The following is a 17,303-nucleotide window of genomic DNA, read 5'->3' on the forward strand; positions in this document are numbered from 1 at the left end:
CTTGCCTGGAGAATCCCCACGGACAGAGGAGCTTGTCAGGCTACAGTCCATGGGGTCGCAGAGAGTCGGATGTGACTGAGCACATACAGGTGGAGCTAGGGTAGAGAACCCGCCTGCCAGGACAGGAGACGTGAGAGACGCGGGTTCGATCCCTGTGTCAGGAAGATTCCTCACGGGAAGGAAATGGCACTCCACTCCCGTATTCTTGCCTGGAGAATCCCATGGACAGAGAAACCTGGCAGGCTACAATCCATAAGGTCCTACAGAGTCGGACATGACTGAAGTGACTTGGCGCACACACATGCAGGTTTTTGTTCTTGATAGTAATATCAGTGTAACCAGTTTTGTCCCATAATCAGTTTTATTTCTAAATTATCATGGTGATAGGTATTACTTATCATCATTTTGCAGAAAAGGTGAAGAAATTGTGGCTAACGGACGTTTGGAAATGACATAGCTGGTGCTCTGTCATGTGTTGCTGCGTTGTCTGTAGAAGCAGTGTTCAGATAGTCCGTTTCTCTAAGCACTGTTTTTGTTTTTCATGCTTTCCTAGTCATTGTAGGCTTCCCAAGTCTTCATGTCTTTCCGCATTTCTGCCAATTGCAACCCACCACCCACATATACACACTAGATTATTCCTCTATCTCTCAAGAGAAGAAAACTTGCTGGAACTTTCTTCCCCTACATTCTTAGCCTGGCTTATTCCCTCACCTCCATTAGGTTTTTAATCAAACATCACCTTTTCTCCTCAGTCCTTCTTCAGCTATCGTATTTAAAATTACAACTTGCCTGCCACCACATTCTTTGGTTTTTGTCTCCTCCCATTAGACTGTGAGCTCTGTGAGGATCCAGATTACCAATTTAATTCAGTGTATCTGTTGTTCCATGTGTTTAGCACGTAATAAACGTTTGTTGAATTAATGGTTAAACACAGTCTCCTCATCTTTACTACATTGCGTCCATATACTGTGTATATATATATGTATATATGTGCATATTTTATAAATGTATATATATATAATGTACATTTATAGATATATATAAATGATAGGACAAAATAACATAGTTGGTGTTCTGTCATTTGATGTTGCATATATTTCATATATATTTTATATATATATATATATATATATTTAGTTACAGCAAATTTGGAAAACTCAGCAGTGGCCACAGGACTGGAAAAGGTCCGTTTTCATTCCAGTCCCTAAGAAAGGCAATGCCAAATAATGCTCAAACCACTGCACAGTTGCACTCATCTCACACACTAGTAAAGTAATGCTCAAAATTCTCCAAGCCAGGCTTCAACATTACGTGAACCGTGAAATTCCAGATGTTCAAGCTGGTTTTAGAAAAGGCAGAGAAACCAGAGATCAAATTGCCAACATCCGCTGGATCGTGGAAAAAGCAAGAGAGTTCCAGAAAAACATCTATTTCTGCTTTATTGACTATGCCAAAGCCTTTGACTGTGTGGATCACAATAAACTGTGGAAAATTCTGAAAGAGATGGAAATACCAGACCACCTGACCTGCCTCTTAAGAAATCTGCATGCAGGTCAGGAAACAACAGTTAGAACTGGACATGGAACAATAGACTGGTTCCAGATAGGAAAAGGAGTCCGTCAAGGCTGTATATTGTCACCCTGCTTATTTAACTTCTATGCAGAGTACCTCATGAGAAACGCTGGGCTGGAGGAAGCACAAGCTGGAATCAAGATTGCCGGGAGAAATATCTATAACCTCAGGTATGCAGTTGACAGCACGCTTATGGCAGAAAGTGAAGAGGAACTAAAAAGCCTCTTGATGAAAGTGAAAGAGGATAGTGAAAAAGTTGGCTTAAAGCTCAACATTCAGAAAACGAAGATCATGGCATCTGGTCCCATCACTTCATGGGAAATAGATGGGGAAACAGTGGAAACAGTGTCAGACTTTTATTTTGGGGGGCTCCAAAATCACTGCAGATGGTGACTGCAGCCATGAAATTAAAAGACGCTTACTCCTTGAAGGAAAGTTATGACCAACCTAGATAGCATATTCAAAAACAGAGACATTACTCTGCCAACAAAGGTCCGTCTAGTCAACTTTATGGTTTTCCCTGTGGTCATGCATCGATGTGAGAGTTGGACTGTGAAGAAAGCTGAGCACCAAAGAATTGATGCATTTGAACTGTGGTGTTGGAGAAGACTCTTGAGAGTCCCTTGGACTGCAAGGAGATCCAACGAGACCATCCTAAAGGAGACCAGTCCTGGATGTTCATTGGAAGGACTGATGCTAAGGCTGATCCTCCAATACTTGGGCCACTCAGGCGAAGAGTTGACTCATTGTAAAAGACTCTGATGCTGGGAGGGATTGGGGGCAGGAGAAGAAGGGGATGACGGAGGATGAGATGGCTGGATGGTATCACCAACTCAATGGACATGAGTTTGAGTGAACTCCAGTAGTTGGTAATGGACAGGGAGGCCTGGTGTGGTGCGGTTCATGGGATCGCAAAGAGTTGGACACGACTGGGAGACTGAACTGAACTGATTTAGTTACCGGCACTAATGGGTTGAATTTAATTGCTTTTAAATAAGAATTTTGGTTATTTAAAAAGATTCTAATTTTGTCTTCTAAAATTCTGTATGAATAGTGCAAACTATATGTATTTTTCCTAAAACTCAGCATTTAAAGCTTTTCTTCTCTTTTCATGCTTGAAGTTATTCTACCTTAATATGTTTGTGTTATCAAAGCTCCTAATTACACAGATTCATTAGGATCATCTGTTCAGTTCAGTTCAGTTCAGTTGCTCAGTCATGTCCAACTCGTTGCGACCACATGAACCACAGCACACCAGGACTTCCAGTACATTACCAACTCCCAGAGTTTATTCAAACTCATGTTCATTAAGTCAGTGATGCCATCCCACCATCTCATCTTCTGTCATCCCCTTCTCCTCCCGCCTTCGATCTTTAACAGCATTAGGCTCTTTTCAAATGAGTCACCTCTTCGCATCAGGTGGCCAAAGTATTGAAATTTCAGCTTCAACATCAGTCCTTCCAGTGAATACTCAGGATTGATCTCCTTTAGGCTGGACTGGTTGGATCTCCTTGCGGTCCATGGGACTTTCAAGAGTCTTCTCCAACACCACAGTCCAAAAGCATCAATTTTTCGGCGCTCAGCTTTCTTTGTAGTCCAACTCTGACATCCATACTGTGAGTACTGGAAAAACCATAGCCTTGACTAGATGGACCTTTGTTGACAAAGTAATGTCTCTCCTTTTTAATATACTGTCTGCTAAGTCACTTTAGTTGTGTCCGACTCTGTGTGACCCCAGAGGGTAGCCCACCAGGCTCCCCCATCCCTGGGATTCTCCAGGCAAGAACACTGAAGTGGGTTGCCATTTCCTTCTCCAGTGAAGGAAAGTGAAAAGTGAAAGTGAAGTCACTCAGTCGTGCCCGACCCTCAGCGACCCCATGGACTGCAGCCTTCTAGGCTCCTCCGTCCATGGGATTTTCCAGGTGAGAGTACTGGAGTGGGGTGCCATTGCCTTCTCTGAATATACTGTCTAGGTTGGTCATAACTTTCCTTCCAAGGAGCAAGTGTCTTTTAATTTCATGGCTGCAGTCATCATCTGCCAGAGAAGGCAATGGCACCCTGCTCCAATACTCTTGCCTGGAAAATCCCATGGATGGAGGAGCCTGGAAGGCCGCAATCCATGGGGTCTCTGAGGGTCGGTCATGACTGAGCAACTTTACTTTCACTTTTCACTTTCATGCATTGGAGAAGGAAATGGCAACCCACTCCAGTGTTCCTGCCTGGAGAATCCCAGGGATGGGGGAACCTGGTGGGCTGCCATCTATGGGGTCACACAGAGTCAGACACAACTGAAACAACTTAGCAGCAGCAGCAGCAACAGCAGTCACCATCTGCAGTGATTTTGGAGTCAAAAAAAAAAAAAGTCTGCCACTGTTTCTACCGTTTCCCCATCTATTTACCGTTACCCCATCTATTTGCCATGAAGTGATGGGACCAGATGCCATGATCTTAGTTTTCTGAATGATGAGCTTTAAGCCAGCTTTATCACTCTACTGTCTCACTTTCATCAAAAGGCTCTTTAGTTTTTCTTCACTTCCCTGCCATAACAGTGGTGTAATCTGCCTATCTGGGGTTACTGATATTTCTCCTGGCAATCTCGATTCCAGCTTGTGCTTCCTCCAGCCCAGCATTTCTCATGATGTACTCTGCATATAAGTTAAATAAGCAGGGTGACAACATACAGCCTTGACGTACTCCTTTTCCTGTTTGGAATCAGTCTATTGTTCCATGTCCAGTTCTAACTGTTGTTTCCTGACCTACATACAGATTTCTCAAGAGGCAGGTCAGGTGGTCTGGTATTCCCATCTCTTTCAGAATTTTCCACAATTTGTTGTGATCCACACAGTCAGAGGCTCTGGCCTAGTAAGTGAAGCAGAAATAGATGTTTTTCTGAAACTCTTGCTCTTTTGATAATCCAACGGATGTTGGCAATTTGGTCTCTGGTTCCTCTGCCTTTTCCAAATCCAGGTTGAACATCTGGAATTTCACGGTTCACGTAATGTTGAAGCCTGGCTTGGAGAATTTTGAGCATTACTTTACTAGTGTGTGAGATGAGTGCAATTGTGCATTAGTTTGAGCATTCTTTGGCATTGCCTTTCTTAGGGGCTGGAATGTAAACTGACCTTTTCCAGTCCTGTGGCCACTGCTGAGTTTTCCAAATTTGCTGGCATATTGAGTACAGCACTTATGATCATCTGTAGGAGAGGAAAAAAGTTTAGATTTCTTTTTTTCAATTGAGATTTATTGTGAATTGGCAACATGAAACAATATTGAGTTAATTTATAGTATGTTACAAACCACTTTCAAAAAGTGTTTGATACTGTCTACATAAAGATACACTGCAATACAGCAGTTCCATGTTGTGTGTTTATACCTAGCAGAAAGATGCTCCAAAAGACTTGTTCAAGAATAGTCATAGCAGCATTATTTAACTCCATACTAGAAGCACCGTAATGTCCACCAATAGTAGAATAAATAGATTAATATAAAGGCAACAAATTGATTACTGCCACATTCAACAGCAGGTATGAATCCCATGGACAGTAATGTTCACCTACAGAAGCCAGAAGTGAAAGAGGACCTACTTTATAATGCCATTTATATGAAGTTCAAAATAGGCAAGCTACTTCTATTGCAGTAGAAGTCAATAGCAGTGGTTGTTTTGGGGTAAGAAGTAATTACTAGGAGGGCCAGCAGTGGGGTGTCTGGTGTTCTGGTAATGCTCTATGTCTGGATCTTGGTGGTAGTTACATGGGTGTGTTCATTGTAAAATTCCACCAAGATGGATATTTTAGATTTATATATATTACTGTATAGCTACTGTACAGTTAAAAAAATACTTTTTACTGCCCTCCCCCCAAGGTAAATTTGGTAATAAATATATGAGTACATGTAGAAATTCATTATTGGAAAAGGCAATGGCACCCCACTCCAGTGTCCTTGCCTGGAGAATCCCATGGACGGAGGAGCCTGGTGGGCTACAGTGCATGGGGTCACAGAGTCGGACACACCTGAGCGTCTTCACTTTCTCACTTTCCCTTTTCATATTGGTTGTACCAATTTACATTCCCACTAACAGTCACCTGTTTTTTCTCCACATCTTTGCCAACATGTTATCTCTTGTCTCTTTTATGATAGCCATTCTAACAGTTGTGAGATGTTATCTCATTATGGTTTTGATTTCCCTGGCAATTAGTGATGTGGAACAACTTTTCCTGTACCTGTTGGCCATATGTGTCTCTTTTTGGAAAAATACCTGTTCGTATCCTCTACCTGTTTTTAAATTAGATTTTCTTTTCTGTTGAATTGTATGAGTTCCCTATATGTTTTGGATATTAACCCCTTATTAGGTACATCGTTTGCAGATATTTTCTCCCAGTTGGTAGGTTGACTTTTCTTGTTGCTGATGAAAGAAGAAAAAAATCTTTGCCAAGACCAAAATCAGGGGGCTTACCCACTGTGTTTACTTCTAAGAAGAGTTTTGTGGTTTCAGGTCATCTGGTCTAATGTTTAATCCATTTTGAATTGATTTTTGTGTGTGTTGTAAGATAGGGGTCCAGTTTGATTCTTCTGTGTATGGCTATCTTTTTTTTTTTCAATACCATTTATTGAAGAAACTGTTCTTTCCCCATTGTATATGCTTGGCTCCTTTGTCATAAACTAATTGATCATATACATGAGGGTTTATTTCTAGGCTCTCCATTCTTTTCTGTTGGTCTATGTGTCAGTTTTTAAGCCAATATCATATGCCTTGTGATACAGTTTGGAATCAGAAAACATGATGGCTCCAGCTTTGTTCATCTTTGCCGAGATTGCTTTAGCTCTTCTGGGTGTTCTGTCATTCCATACAAATTTGAAGATTGTTCCTGTTACTGTGAAAAATGCTTTTAGAATTTTATTTGGGATTGATTTGATTCTGTTGATTGCTCTGAGTGCTTATGGACATTTTAACAATATTTTTCCAATCCATGATTATATCCCGTCTTTCTAATTTCTTTGCTCAGTATGCAAGTTTTCCACTTCCTTGGTTAAATATATTCCTAGGTTTTTTATTCTTTTTTTGTATAACTGTAAACACATATATTTTCTTAATTTCTTTTTCTGATAGTTCACTGTGAGTGTCTAGAAGCACAATAGATTTATTTATTTGTTTGTCTGGTTTTGGCGTGCTGGGTCTTTGCTGCTGCCCGGGCTTTTCTCTTTTCTCTAGTTGTCGTGAGTGGGACCTGTTCTCTAGTTGCAGTGCCCAGGCTTCTCATTGCGGGGCTTCACTTGTTGCAGAGCAGAGGCAGTAGTTGCAGCACCATGGGCCCAGCAGTTGCGGCTCCTAGGGTCTAGAGCACAGGCTCAGTATTTGTGGCACATGCACTTAGTTGCTCCACGGCAGGTGGGATCTTCCCAGATCAGGAATCGAACCTGTGTCTCCTTCATTGGCAGGCAGATTCTTTACCACTGAGCCACCACGGAAGTCCCCACAATAGATGTTTGTATATTGATTTTTTTTTTTTTTAATCTTCCTACTTGGTTGAATTAGTTGATTAGTTCTAACAGTTTTTTGCTGAAGTATTTAGGATTTTCTGTATATAATATATCATCTGCAAACAGATACGGCTTTACTTTTTCATTTTCCATTTGAATAAAAATGGTAAGAGTGGACATCCTGTCTTGTTCCTGAATTTAGAGGAAAAGCTTTCAGTTTTTCACAAGACTGTGATATTAGCTAAGACCTTGCCGTACTAGATTCCTTCTGTACCCCCTTTTTGAGAATTTGTGTGATGAATGGATGTTGGATTTAGTCGGATGCTTTTCTGCAGCTGTGAGATGATCATGTGGTGCATCACAGTTTGCAGATGTTTAGTCACTAAGTTGTGTCCTACTCTCTTGCAACCCCATGAACTGTGGCCCACCAGGCTCCTCTGTCCATAGAATTTCTCAGGCAAGGATACTGGAGTGGGTTGCCGTTTCCTTCTCTAGGGGATCTTTTGACCTAGGGATCAAACCCGTGTCTCCTGCATTAGCAGGCAGATTCTTTGCCACTGAGCCACCAGGGAAGCTGTCTAAATCCCATTTGATCCTGGTGAATAACCCTTCTAATGTGTTGTTGAATTCAGTTTGCTAATTTTTTTTAAAGGGTTTTTCCATCTATGTCCATCAGGGATATTGGCCTATAATTTTCTATATTTATAGTGTCCTTGTCTGGTTTTGATTTGGGGGTAATGCTGGTCTCTTAAAATGGAGTTGGAAGTGATTCCTCCTTTTCAGTTTTTTGGAAGCATTTGAGAAGATTGGTGTTAGCTCTTCATTAAATATTTGATAGAATTCACCAGTGAAACCATCTGGTGCTGGACTTTACTTTGTTGGGAGGTTTTTGATTACTAATTCAATCTCCTTACTAGTAGTTAATATGTTCACATTTTCTATTTCCTCATGATTCAGTGTTGGTCAGTTGTAGGTTTCTAGAAACTTGTCCATTTCTCTAGATTTTTCAGTTTTTCAGCATGTCATTGTTCATAGTAGTCTCATGATCCTTAGTATTTATGTGGTATCAGTTGTTGTGTCTCCTCTTTCATTTTTTCTTTTATTTCTGTAAGTCCTCTCTTTTCTTTCTTGGTGAATCTAATGAAAATTTTGTCTAATTTATTATCTTTTCAAAAAACCTTGTAGTTTCATTGAGTTTTCTATTGTTTTTCTAGTGTATTTTATTGACTTCCACTATGTCTTTATTTCCTCCCTTCTGACTTTGAACTTGGTTTGTTCTATGTGCCCTCATTCCTTCAGGTATAAAGTTAGGTGTTTGAGATCTTATTTCTTAATGTATTCACTTATCACTCTGAATTTTTATCTTGGAATCGCTTTTGCTGCATCCCATAAATTTTGCGTTTCCAATTTTTTGTGTCAAGACAATATTTTTATTTCACTTTTAAGTACCTTGACCCATTGATTGTTCAGTAACATGTGGTTAAATCTTCACATATTTGTGAATTTTCCAATTTTCTTCTTGAAATTGATTCTTCATTTCATACCATTGAGGCCAGAAGAGAATACTGATATGATTTCAGTCTTCTTAAATTTATTAATACTTATGTTCTAATATGTGATCTATCCTGGATAATGTTCCATGTGTGCTGAAGAAGAATGTATATTCTGCTGCTTTGGAATGGACTATTCTGTAAATATGTCTATTAAGTCCAGCTCATCTTACATGTCATTTAATTCCAATGTTTCCTTATTGATTTTCAGTTTGGATGCTCTATCCATTGGTAAAAGTGGAATATTAGAGTCACCTTCTTTTACTGTATTGGTGTCTATTTCTCCATTTAGGTATCTAAATACTGCTTTTTTACTTTGGTATCTCTTAGTTCACTATAGCTTTGTGGGTCTTCAAAGCTAGATGTTTGCAGGGCCCGTCTATCAGGTGGAAGTCTTAAAACTTAGAGCATCAGATGTGGGTTTGTGGGAAGCCAACCCTTTCACTTTACAGGAAGAAGATGGGAGTTGTGAGTTCAGTTCAGTGTGTTCATGGGAGGGGATGAGTTCAGGAGCCTCCTATGTTGGTATCTTGAATGAGAACTCTTCTAATCTTCTATTAAAACTTCTAAATCTCTATAAATTATTTTTAGAATGAAATTTCTTTGCATTTTTGAAATGTGTTTGTGTGATATATTCTGTTTGCATGATTGTAGAATTTTACCCTAATTTCCAATTTAAATAGAAATTCTGGTTGTCATCTCTGGCTTCATTGTGTAAAATCTATAAATTAGATATTGAAACTTTCATTTTTGAAAGTAGTTGAACCATTCTTTTCTGATCACTTTTTTTGGGAAAATGTTGTATTTTATAATCCAGCATCTTATAGGTACTGAATTTAAAATCGATTAATTAAGTTTCCATTATCGCAGTCACTTTATTTCATTAAGTTAATTCCCCTACTTTTATAATTCTAGAGTTTATTTCCTAACAGTCTTCATATTGCTAGTTTGTGTGAGTCCATTATAATTCAAAAACAGAATAGGTGATATGTGACTCCTTTGAAATTATACTTCATTTAAAGGAGACCTATTCAAATATGTAATATTTAATCATATCAGTTATATTAATAATATTGTTGAGGTTGTCAACACTAAAGTGAAAAGTTCATTTTGCATTTAATAAATTAATGATTCATATCTGTATGTGAGAGAGCTCAGACAGAGTCCTGATAGCAGGTAGGAAATTGCAGTTAACAAACATTTTATTCTGTTTTTAAGAGGAGAAAGATTTTAAAATTATGAGTTGTGTTTCATTCTAATTTCTGTGAAGATGATAATTAATTATACCCATTAATTATGTTGTTTACCACATGTAATATTATTTCATTGTAGAAAATACTTAATTACATGGTTATTAGTATCTTAACAAGTTAATATTTCAGAATGATTGTCCATGATGTTAAAACAACTTACAATATTAAGTCATTATTACTGTCTTAACTCCATTTCTGGTTAATACGAAATAATAACATGATACAGTATATTTGAGTAGAACACAGAAATTAGCAAGTCATTTTTATATGCCAAAAGAACTTCACAAATGCAGTTTATTTTAATACAAATTCCTCTTATAACAAGAAATTATTATTGAAGCAGTTGCTCTGTGAATTTTAATATGGACTACGGAGCCAATTCAGTATCACACCCAAGAAGAGCATTAACTCAGCAGAAATTTTAACATATAATATATTAAAAAGCCGTTGATTTATAAAACTGCTGACCAGTTACCTCACATTGATGGTGATAGATCAGCTCAAACTAACATAAGCTGTTAACCAAATACATATTTATCTCTAGTAATATTGCAGTCGTTTAACATGTTAGAGATTTTCTGTTGCTTTTAAGGAAATCTCAGAATTTAATGTGATCCCTTATCATGAGTGTGAAAAGGTTTACTGTTACCACTTGAAGATAAATACTATTGCAAATATTTAAATCTAAGTGAACCTCTTCAAAAGTTAGTATTTTGCAATCTAATTATAATTGGCTATATAGTTTCTCTTATCTTCATAAATATTTCTTAGGAAAAAATACGAAACAAAAGTAGTACAGAAATATTTGTACTGGAAAGCATTGTCTGCTTTTCTTTATTAATCCTTGAAATCTCAGGAGTTAAGTCCTTACTGTAATTTCTCTTCGTCTTGTCTTCTGTAATCATTGGAAAAATGTTCCTAGTGTCTTTCGTTCTTACTTTCAGAAGCATGATAATCGCTGTCAGTGGGAGTGGGAAAGATAATTTTATTTACTTGTATTTTGTTTATTTACTTCTAAAAAGTAGAACGTGACCTATGATTACTAACTGTGAATGCATACTACTTATTTAGGTAGAGTTAGAGGATGAAACTCTGATCTCTTGGGCACTAAAATTGTGAAATACATAAACGTTGTGAAATGTGAGTCCAGAGAAATGAAACTGTTAAAAGGAATTTGGTTTTAGTTGTACATATTTTTTTTTATGAAGAATGACAATTGAGGAAGTAATCAAATTGAACTTGCTACACTGTTCCCACAAACACAAGAAAAAAGACTAAAATGAAGTATTAATTTCCTTTGATATTTAACTTTAATGTTGCAAACCTAACATATTGACTTGTTAAACTTTTCCTTTAAATGATTGTTTATTATGGTACACATTTTTTCTTGGCTAGTTTACTTTATCTGATGGCCTAAACTGAATAGCAAATTTTGTTTGAAACTGTTCTTTTAAACATTAGTGAAAGAGGGGTTTTTTTTGCTGAATGTGTGTGTAAGTTGGGTTTATATTCTAATATTTTCTACAGTACATTTCTCTCTCTTTAAAAGAATACAAGTTGAAATATTTTAATGCATAGAAAATGTTGCTTTTACATCATTAGAAAGCTATCAGATTATGCAAATGATAAAGTATTGAAGTTGTTTAAAAATAAAAACTTTTAAAATTGCAGAGCAGCAAACAAAAACATATAACTGCATTTAATGTGTAGAACATTTTAGACAATTTAAAAATGATGTTTTTAATAAATATGTTAACAGAGCCTTTAAAGCTATACCAGTAAGTTTTGAATATGACTTTAAAAGTGAAATAAGTTTAAAAGCAACAAAATACAGTTATGTTTATGAGATCTAAACATGAGTTAATTTACCATTGTAAAATATTTCAGATTTGGTACAGATACCATTATAATGCTTCCTTGAGTTTGTTTTCATTGTTCTGGCAAGGAAAAACAAAATTCTGCCTCGAGCTGTATGCTCCTGCTGTTGGTTTCTTGTAATGAAAGTAACTGTGCAGAGTTATTAGTTTAATTTAAATAAATTTTTCTTGGTTATTTAACATATAAATATAATTTTAATTCCGAGAATATTGTGAAAGACATGGAAAATAAATTAATAGGAACTGAAAGTAGCATGGTCATTCTGTGTGTGTGTGTGTGTGTGTGCGTGTGTGTGTGTGTGTAACACATAATAAGATTTATGAAATCTGTTTTCAGTAGATGACTTTCAGGCTTTTTAAAAAGTAAAGCTCCCTATTAAAAAGGCACTTAACTTATTTTCTTTGTGAGACATGCCAGCTAAAAGTTAATTTGAAAAAGAAGAAAGAGAGAGAGTAAAGAGAGCTTTCTATTTCACTGATTTGGGTAGAGTGACTGTTTTCCTTCAAATAAAGATTCTTGAAGTGCTCTTAAGGATAATTGATGATGAGCACCCAGGCATCCAAAAGAACAGGGAGTCTCTTTTCCATTGTTTTTGTCTCATTTCGGATGAGTAAAGAAATTATGTCAAGGGATAAAACAGCTCCTTACTTTCAGAATGTTTTTTAAAACATGATTTCTTGAGCTTATGAAGGCTTACCTATTTGTATTATTTTGTATGTTAGCTGATCTGCATAATGTTAAATATTTTCTCCTCTATGTAACCAACAAATATAATCATACCTGTTTTCTAATTTAAATGTATGTATGTGTGTCTCTGTAGTAGAAAAATAACATGTTTAAAATAATGGCACTATCATAGTCACTTGCTTTAAATAAATGCAAAATTCTAAAGCCTTGAATTTAAGATAAAGGGAAACAGGACAACAGACCTTTCAAATTCAATGCTTTGTTGATCTTGTCTACACCATTTTACGCAAAAAATGAATTTTTTGTAACTTTATATATTGAGGATTACATAAATTCTGTGGTAGAAAAATGTTCCTATATTAATCTAATTTGGAAGATAGCTTTATAAAAACTTGTTGTTTTTAAAATAAAATTAGTATAGTTTTACTAAAGTAGATTTGCTATGAAGATATTAAGAGCTGTAAAGAAAGACATTTTCCTGAATTTATATTTTTAACACTTGGGCTATAGTAATTAAAATTTTATAACTAATTATAATCTAATAGTATTCTTTGGTATATGTGAAACTCAAAACATTTCTATTAATTATGGCCAGTTTTTATTTAGTGCTTTTATGAATTACAAATTTAGTAATTTGTGAATTATGTAAGTTATTGAAAACATGGAAGTGTAATTTGTTTTTAATGTTAATAGGAAAACTGATTTCATTATATATCCCTAAACAGTTTTTAAATCAATAAAATCAGTGTTTCACATTTAATGCAATAAATGTTAATTTTAAGAAAAAATTAAATCTTCAGAAATTTTTTTTTAAATACAAGGAACTCTTTCCTATGGTAATTCAGTTGTTTAAAAATATTAAATCTGAAACAGTTTATTTACTGAAATAGTAAGCCTAATCTGAAAAGAAACATTCTGTCTTTGAAAATAAGTTGTAAAATTACATTGTAGAATTTAATGATTAACTTTGAGAGTCTATATGTTTGAACTTGAAAGTATCTGTATTAACTGCTAACGTCTTTAAAAATATATATTATTGCTTTAATTGCTTTGACTTTCTCACCATCCTCAACAAGTAAGTAGGAGGAAGGTCTTCCCTTTTTTTTTTTTTTAATTTCAGTATTCACTGTTGTGGTAATTTGATAGAACTGTTCAACATAATATTTTGGGTTAAAGTGGTTTTGGTGTGTTTGTTTTTTTAAGTCGGAATCCACAAATACTTTAAACCCTATTCCTATTCTATGAAGGAACCTTCTATCATTTATATTATGAATATTCTTTAAGATTATTGAGAAAAAAAATAAATAAATATAGTTTTAGCATGGACATGCTAGAAGAAGAAGAGTGTGGAATAAACTACCCAGCCAAATGTACATTTCAGTCTGGGAGACAACATGGTGAAATAAGAGAGCACTGATTTTAGAGTCTGAAGAATCTGCTCTACTTGCACCCCGGGGTTACGGAAAGGCTCGAGCCTTTTCAGTAAGATGTTTGTGAAAACCATTTTTATTTCTAGCACAAACTTTGCAGTGTAGGATGTCATTCGTTTTGGGGGCAATGAATGCTAAGTTACTGCCGCATGACTGTTTTTTTTTTCCATCTTATGGCTAGTGATCAGTAGAGGGGTCTTCATTTTCTGTCTTGGAAAATTCTTTGATTTCCTACCCTGATGTTAATCAGGGAGTAAGTCTTGTGAATTATTAAAGGAATGACAAAGTAGTAAACTAGCATTTCCAAAAAAAAAAAAATGGGTTGGTTTATGGTTGGTTTATAACATTTTGTTCATCTCTAGATAATCCAAAGAAAACCAAAAAAATGCAGTAACAGTGTCTTGGCTTATTCTTGAAATGTATTATAAGTTTATCTTTAAGGTTGTGTAGTTAATGTTTTATGAAGATTTTATTCACATGTTTTTCAGTGCAACCTGCCGTGATTTTTTAAAATATCATCTTATTAAATGAGTCACTGCTTTCAAATTTTTAGACATTTAATATTATAAACTGTAAAGAGCCATCTTTCCTTCTTCTACTTTTCATTAATTTTTTTTTAGTTAATTTTTATTGGAGTAAATTACACAGTTGTGTTAGGTGCTACTTCTCAGGAAGATAAATCAGGCATACATATGCATATATACCCTTCTTTTGGAGGAATTGGGAGTTTGGGATTGACACATATACACTATTGAAACTGCGTATAGAATAGACAACTGAGGGGATCATTAATGTTTTGATATCCTCCTTTTATACAGGATTTCGCCTCCCGGGCTAAACTGGCAGTTCAAAATCTAGTACAGAAGGTTGGATTTTTTGGAATTTTGGCCTGTGCTTCAGTAAGTAAATTGTACTTAAACGGTGGATTTATATTTTGATTCAATTTGTTTTTAAAGTGTATGAATTTTTTAAAAGTTACCACTTTTAATGAGTATGTAATTTTATTAATCATTCATCTTACTCATCAAATGAGCTGTTTTCTGTTGGTTAGCTTTCTATCTTATTTACTGACTTGTAAGTATTTCATCCTGCCATGATGACTTCAAACCTAAATGGCTTGATTCAGTGAGAAAAAAGAGACAAAATCGATCCCTCCCATAAAGAATATATAATGCAGAGCATTTAAACAAATAACAATGACTTCATTTTTTTCAGAGTTGGAGATAGGTACTCCTTTTCCAAAGCCTCAGGCATATAGTTATAAGGAAGAATTCATATAAAACCTCCATAAGTGACTGTAATACCTAGCTTGGTAGTTGAAACATCTCTGGCAAGATTAAGGGCATCTGTGGCCACAGTGAACTAAGAAACTATTTGTGTCAAACTGTTTGTGTCTCACACAAGAAACTTAAAAAAAAAAACAAAACTTAATGTCTCAAATTGCAAATTTGTGAAATTGACAGTCCTTGTTGAGTTGATGTTTATCTTGGTTCTTTTCTAATATAATAGAAACAGTTATATTTGAAACGAAGCATTTTGATCTAAATTTTCTTTGGTAATTTGTACAAAATTCTTGATAGTTCAGTGGTAGATTTGGCCAGAATAACTAGATGCACCTAGTTAATATGATAAAAGTTGCAACTATAAGTAAAACTCAGAAGATTATTACCTGCTGGCGCATAGTTTCTTTACCCATTATGTATTAGAATATGAATATATCTGAGTACCCTCGTTCCCACCATAGCAAAGTACATACCCAAAAAGGAAAGACATTTCGTGCCAAAATTTACAGTAAACCCTGAATATTCATCGGAAGGACTGTTGCTGAAGCCCCAATACTTTGGTCACCTCATGTGAAGAGCCGAGTCACTGGAAAAGACCCTGATGCTGGGAAAGCTTGAAGGCAAAGGGAGAAGGGAGCGGCAGAGGATGAGATGGTTAGATAGCATCACTCACTCAATGGACGTAAATTTGAGCAAACTCCAGGAGATAGTGGAGGGCAGCGCAAAGGAGCCTGGCACGCTACCTCTATGGGGTTGCAAAGAGCCAGGCATGATAGCAGCCGAAGAGCAGCAGCAAGCGATCAACATTCTAGAGACAGTCTAAAATATACACGTGCCTCTGGTACTGTCTTTTAACCCTGGCAGTACTTGAAATTTTCATCATCTAACTTTTCTTTTTATTGGAGAAGCTCTTCATCATAATATTGACAAATATTTGAGCAGTGTTTAAGTATGTTATAGTGTGATGCAGTGAGAGGAGAACTGGTTTTGGAGTCAGGCTTACTTAGGTTCTTAAACTAGATTTTCCTCCTAGCTATGTAATTTCAGTCAGTTTACTCTCTTTGAGTCCTAGTTTTCTAATTTTGGGACTTCCCTGATGGCTCACTTGGTAAAGAATCCACCTGGAATGCAGGAGACCCCAGTTCGATTCCTGGGTTGGGAAGATCCTCTGGAGAAGGGATAGGCTACCCACTTCAGTATTCTTGGGCTTCCCTTGTGGCTCAGCTGGTAAAGAATCCGCCTGTAGTGAGGGAGACCTGGGCTCGATCCCAGGGGTCTTCCCCTGGGTTGGGAAGATCCCCTGGAGAAGGGAAAGTCTACCCACGCCAGTGTTCTGGCCTGAAGAATTCCATGGGCTGTATAGTCCATGGGGTCACAAAGAGTCAGACACGACTAAGCGACTTTCACATTTCTAAGGTTTAAAATAGGGCATCAAGACACTCATTACTGATATGAGAATTTAGTCAGTTCAGTCGCTCAGTTGTGTCTGACTCTTTGTGATCCCATGAGGATTCATCAGCTTTGAATCAACCCGAGTGCTTGGACAAAGAAGTGAAAGCTGTGTTTCCTTTTCTCAAGGATCCTGAAATCTAGTGAGGGAGAGGGTGCTAAGTGAAAGGTACTGTGGAAACCCAGCAGTATAGGATTAAGCTGAGAGGCCTAAACGGTGATAATGTCCTTAGTTTAGAAGCTAAGAGAATAGTGTGGGAGCCGTGTTGCTTGGGTTGAAAGCCTGCTCTGCCGCCACTGATAATGAACAAATTGCTTGACCTGTCTGTCTCACTTTTCTTATCTATAAAATGGATGTCATATCATATAACATTGTTTTGGAAATTGAGTTGATGTAAAAATCCTAGAAAAGCACATAACAATTCAGTAAGAGTTAGCTTTCCTCATTCCTGGGGAAAATACAAGTACCTTCGATTTATTGAAGCAAAAAGTATTGATTCTTTGGCATTCACCTATACCTGTATCTTCCCTGCTAAAATTCCACTTTCTATGCTGGCCAGTCTTCTTTATTTTTGACTAGGAATAGTCAATTTTTAACATAAATTGATAGATCTGACCCTCTAGGAAATTAATATATATATTAAAGTATTAAAAATATATATACTTGATTTAAGGTGAGGTAAGTAAAGAGTAAGGTAAGGAGAAGTTTATTAATTAGTAATT

At 36.3% G+C, this 17,303-nt stretch overlaps 1 protein-coding gene across 1 annotated transcript in view; it reads left to right on the forward strand.

The window, feature by feature from the left end:
• Positions 1-17,303, forward strand: part of VMP1 (vacuole membrane protein 1) — a 127,807-nt gene that overhangs the window by 81,499 nt on the left and 29,005 nt on the right. The window contains exon 8 of the mRNA XM_018064144.1: positions 14,667-14,747. Coding sequence (XP_017919633.1) covers positions 14,667-14,747 — 81 coding nt within the window. The remainder of the gene's footprint in view (positions 1-14,666; positions 14,748-17,303) is intronic.

This window comes from Capra hircus, chromosome 19 (genome assembly GCF_001704415.2).
Source record: "Capra hircus breed San Clemente chromosome 19, ASM170441v1, whole genome shotgun sequence".
In the NCBI taxonomy this organism is placed as follows: domain Eukaryota; kingdom Metazoa; phylum Chordata; class Mammalia; order Artiodactyla; family Bovidae; genus Capra; species Capra hircus.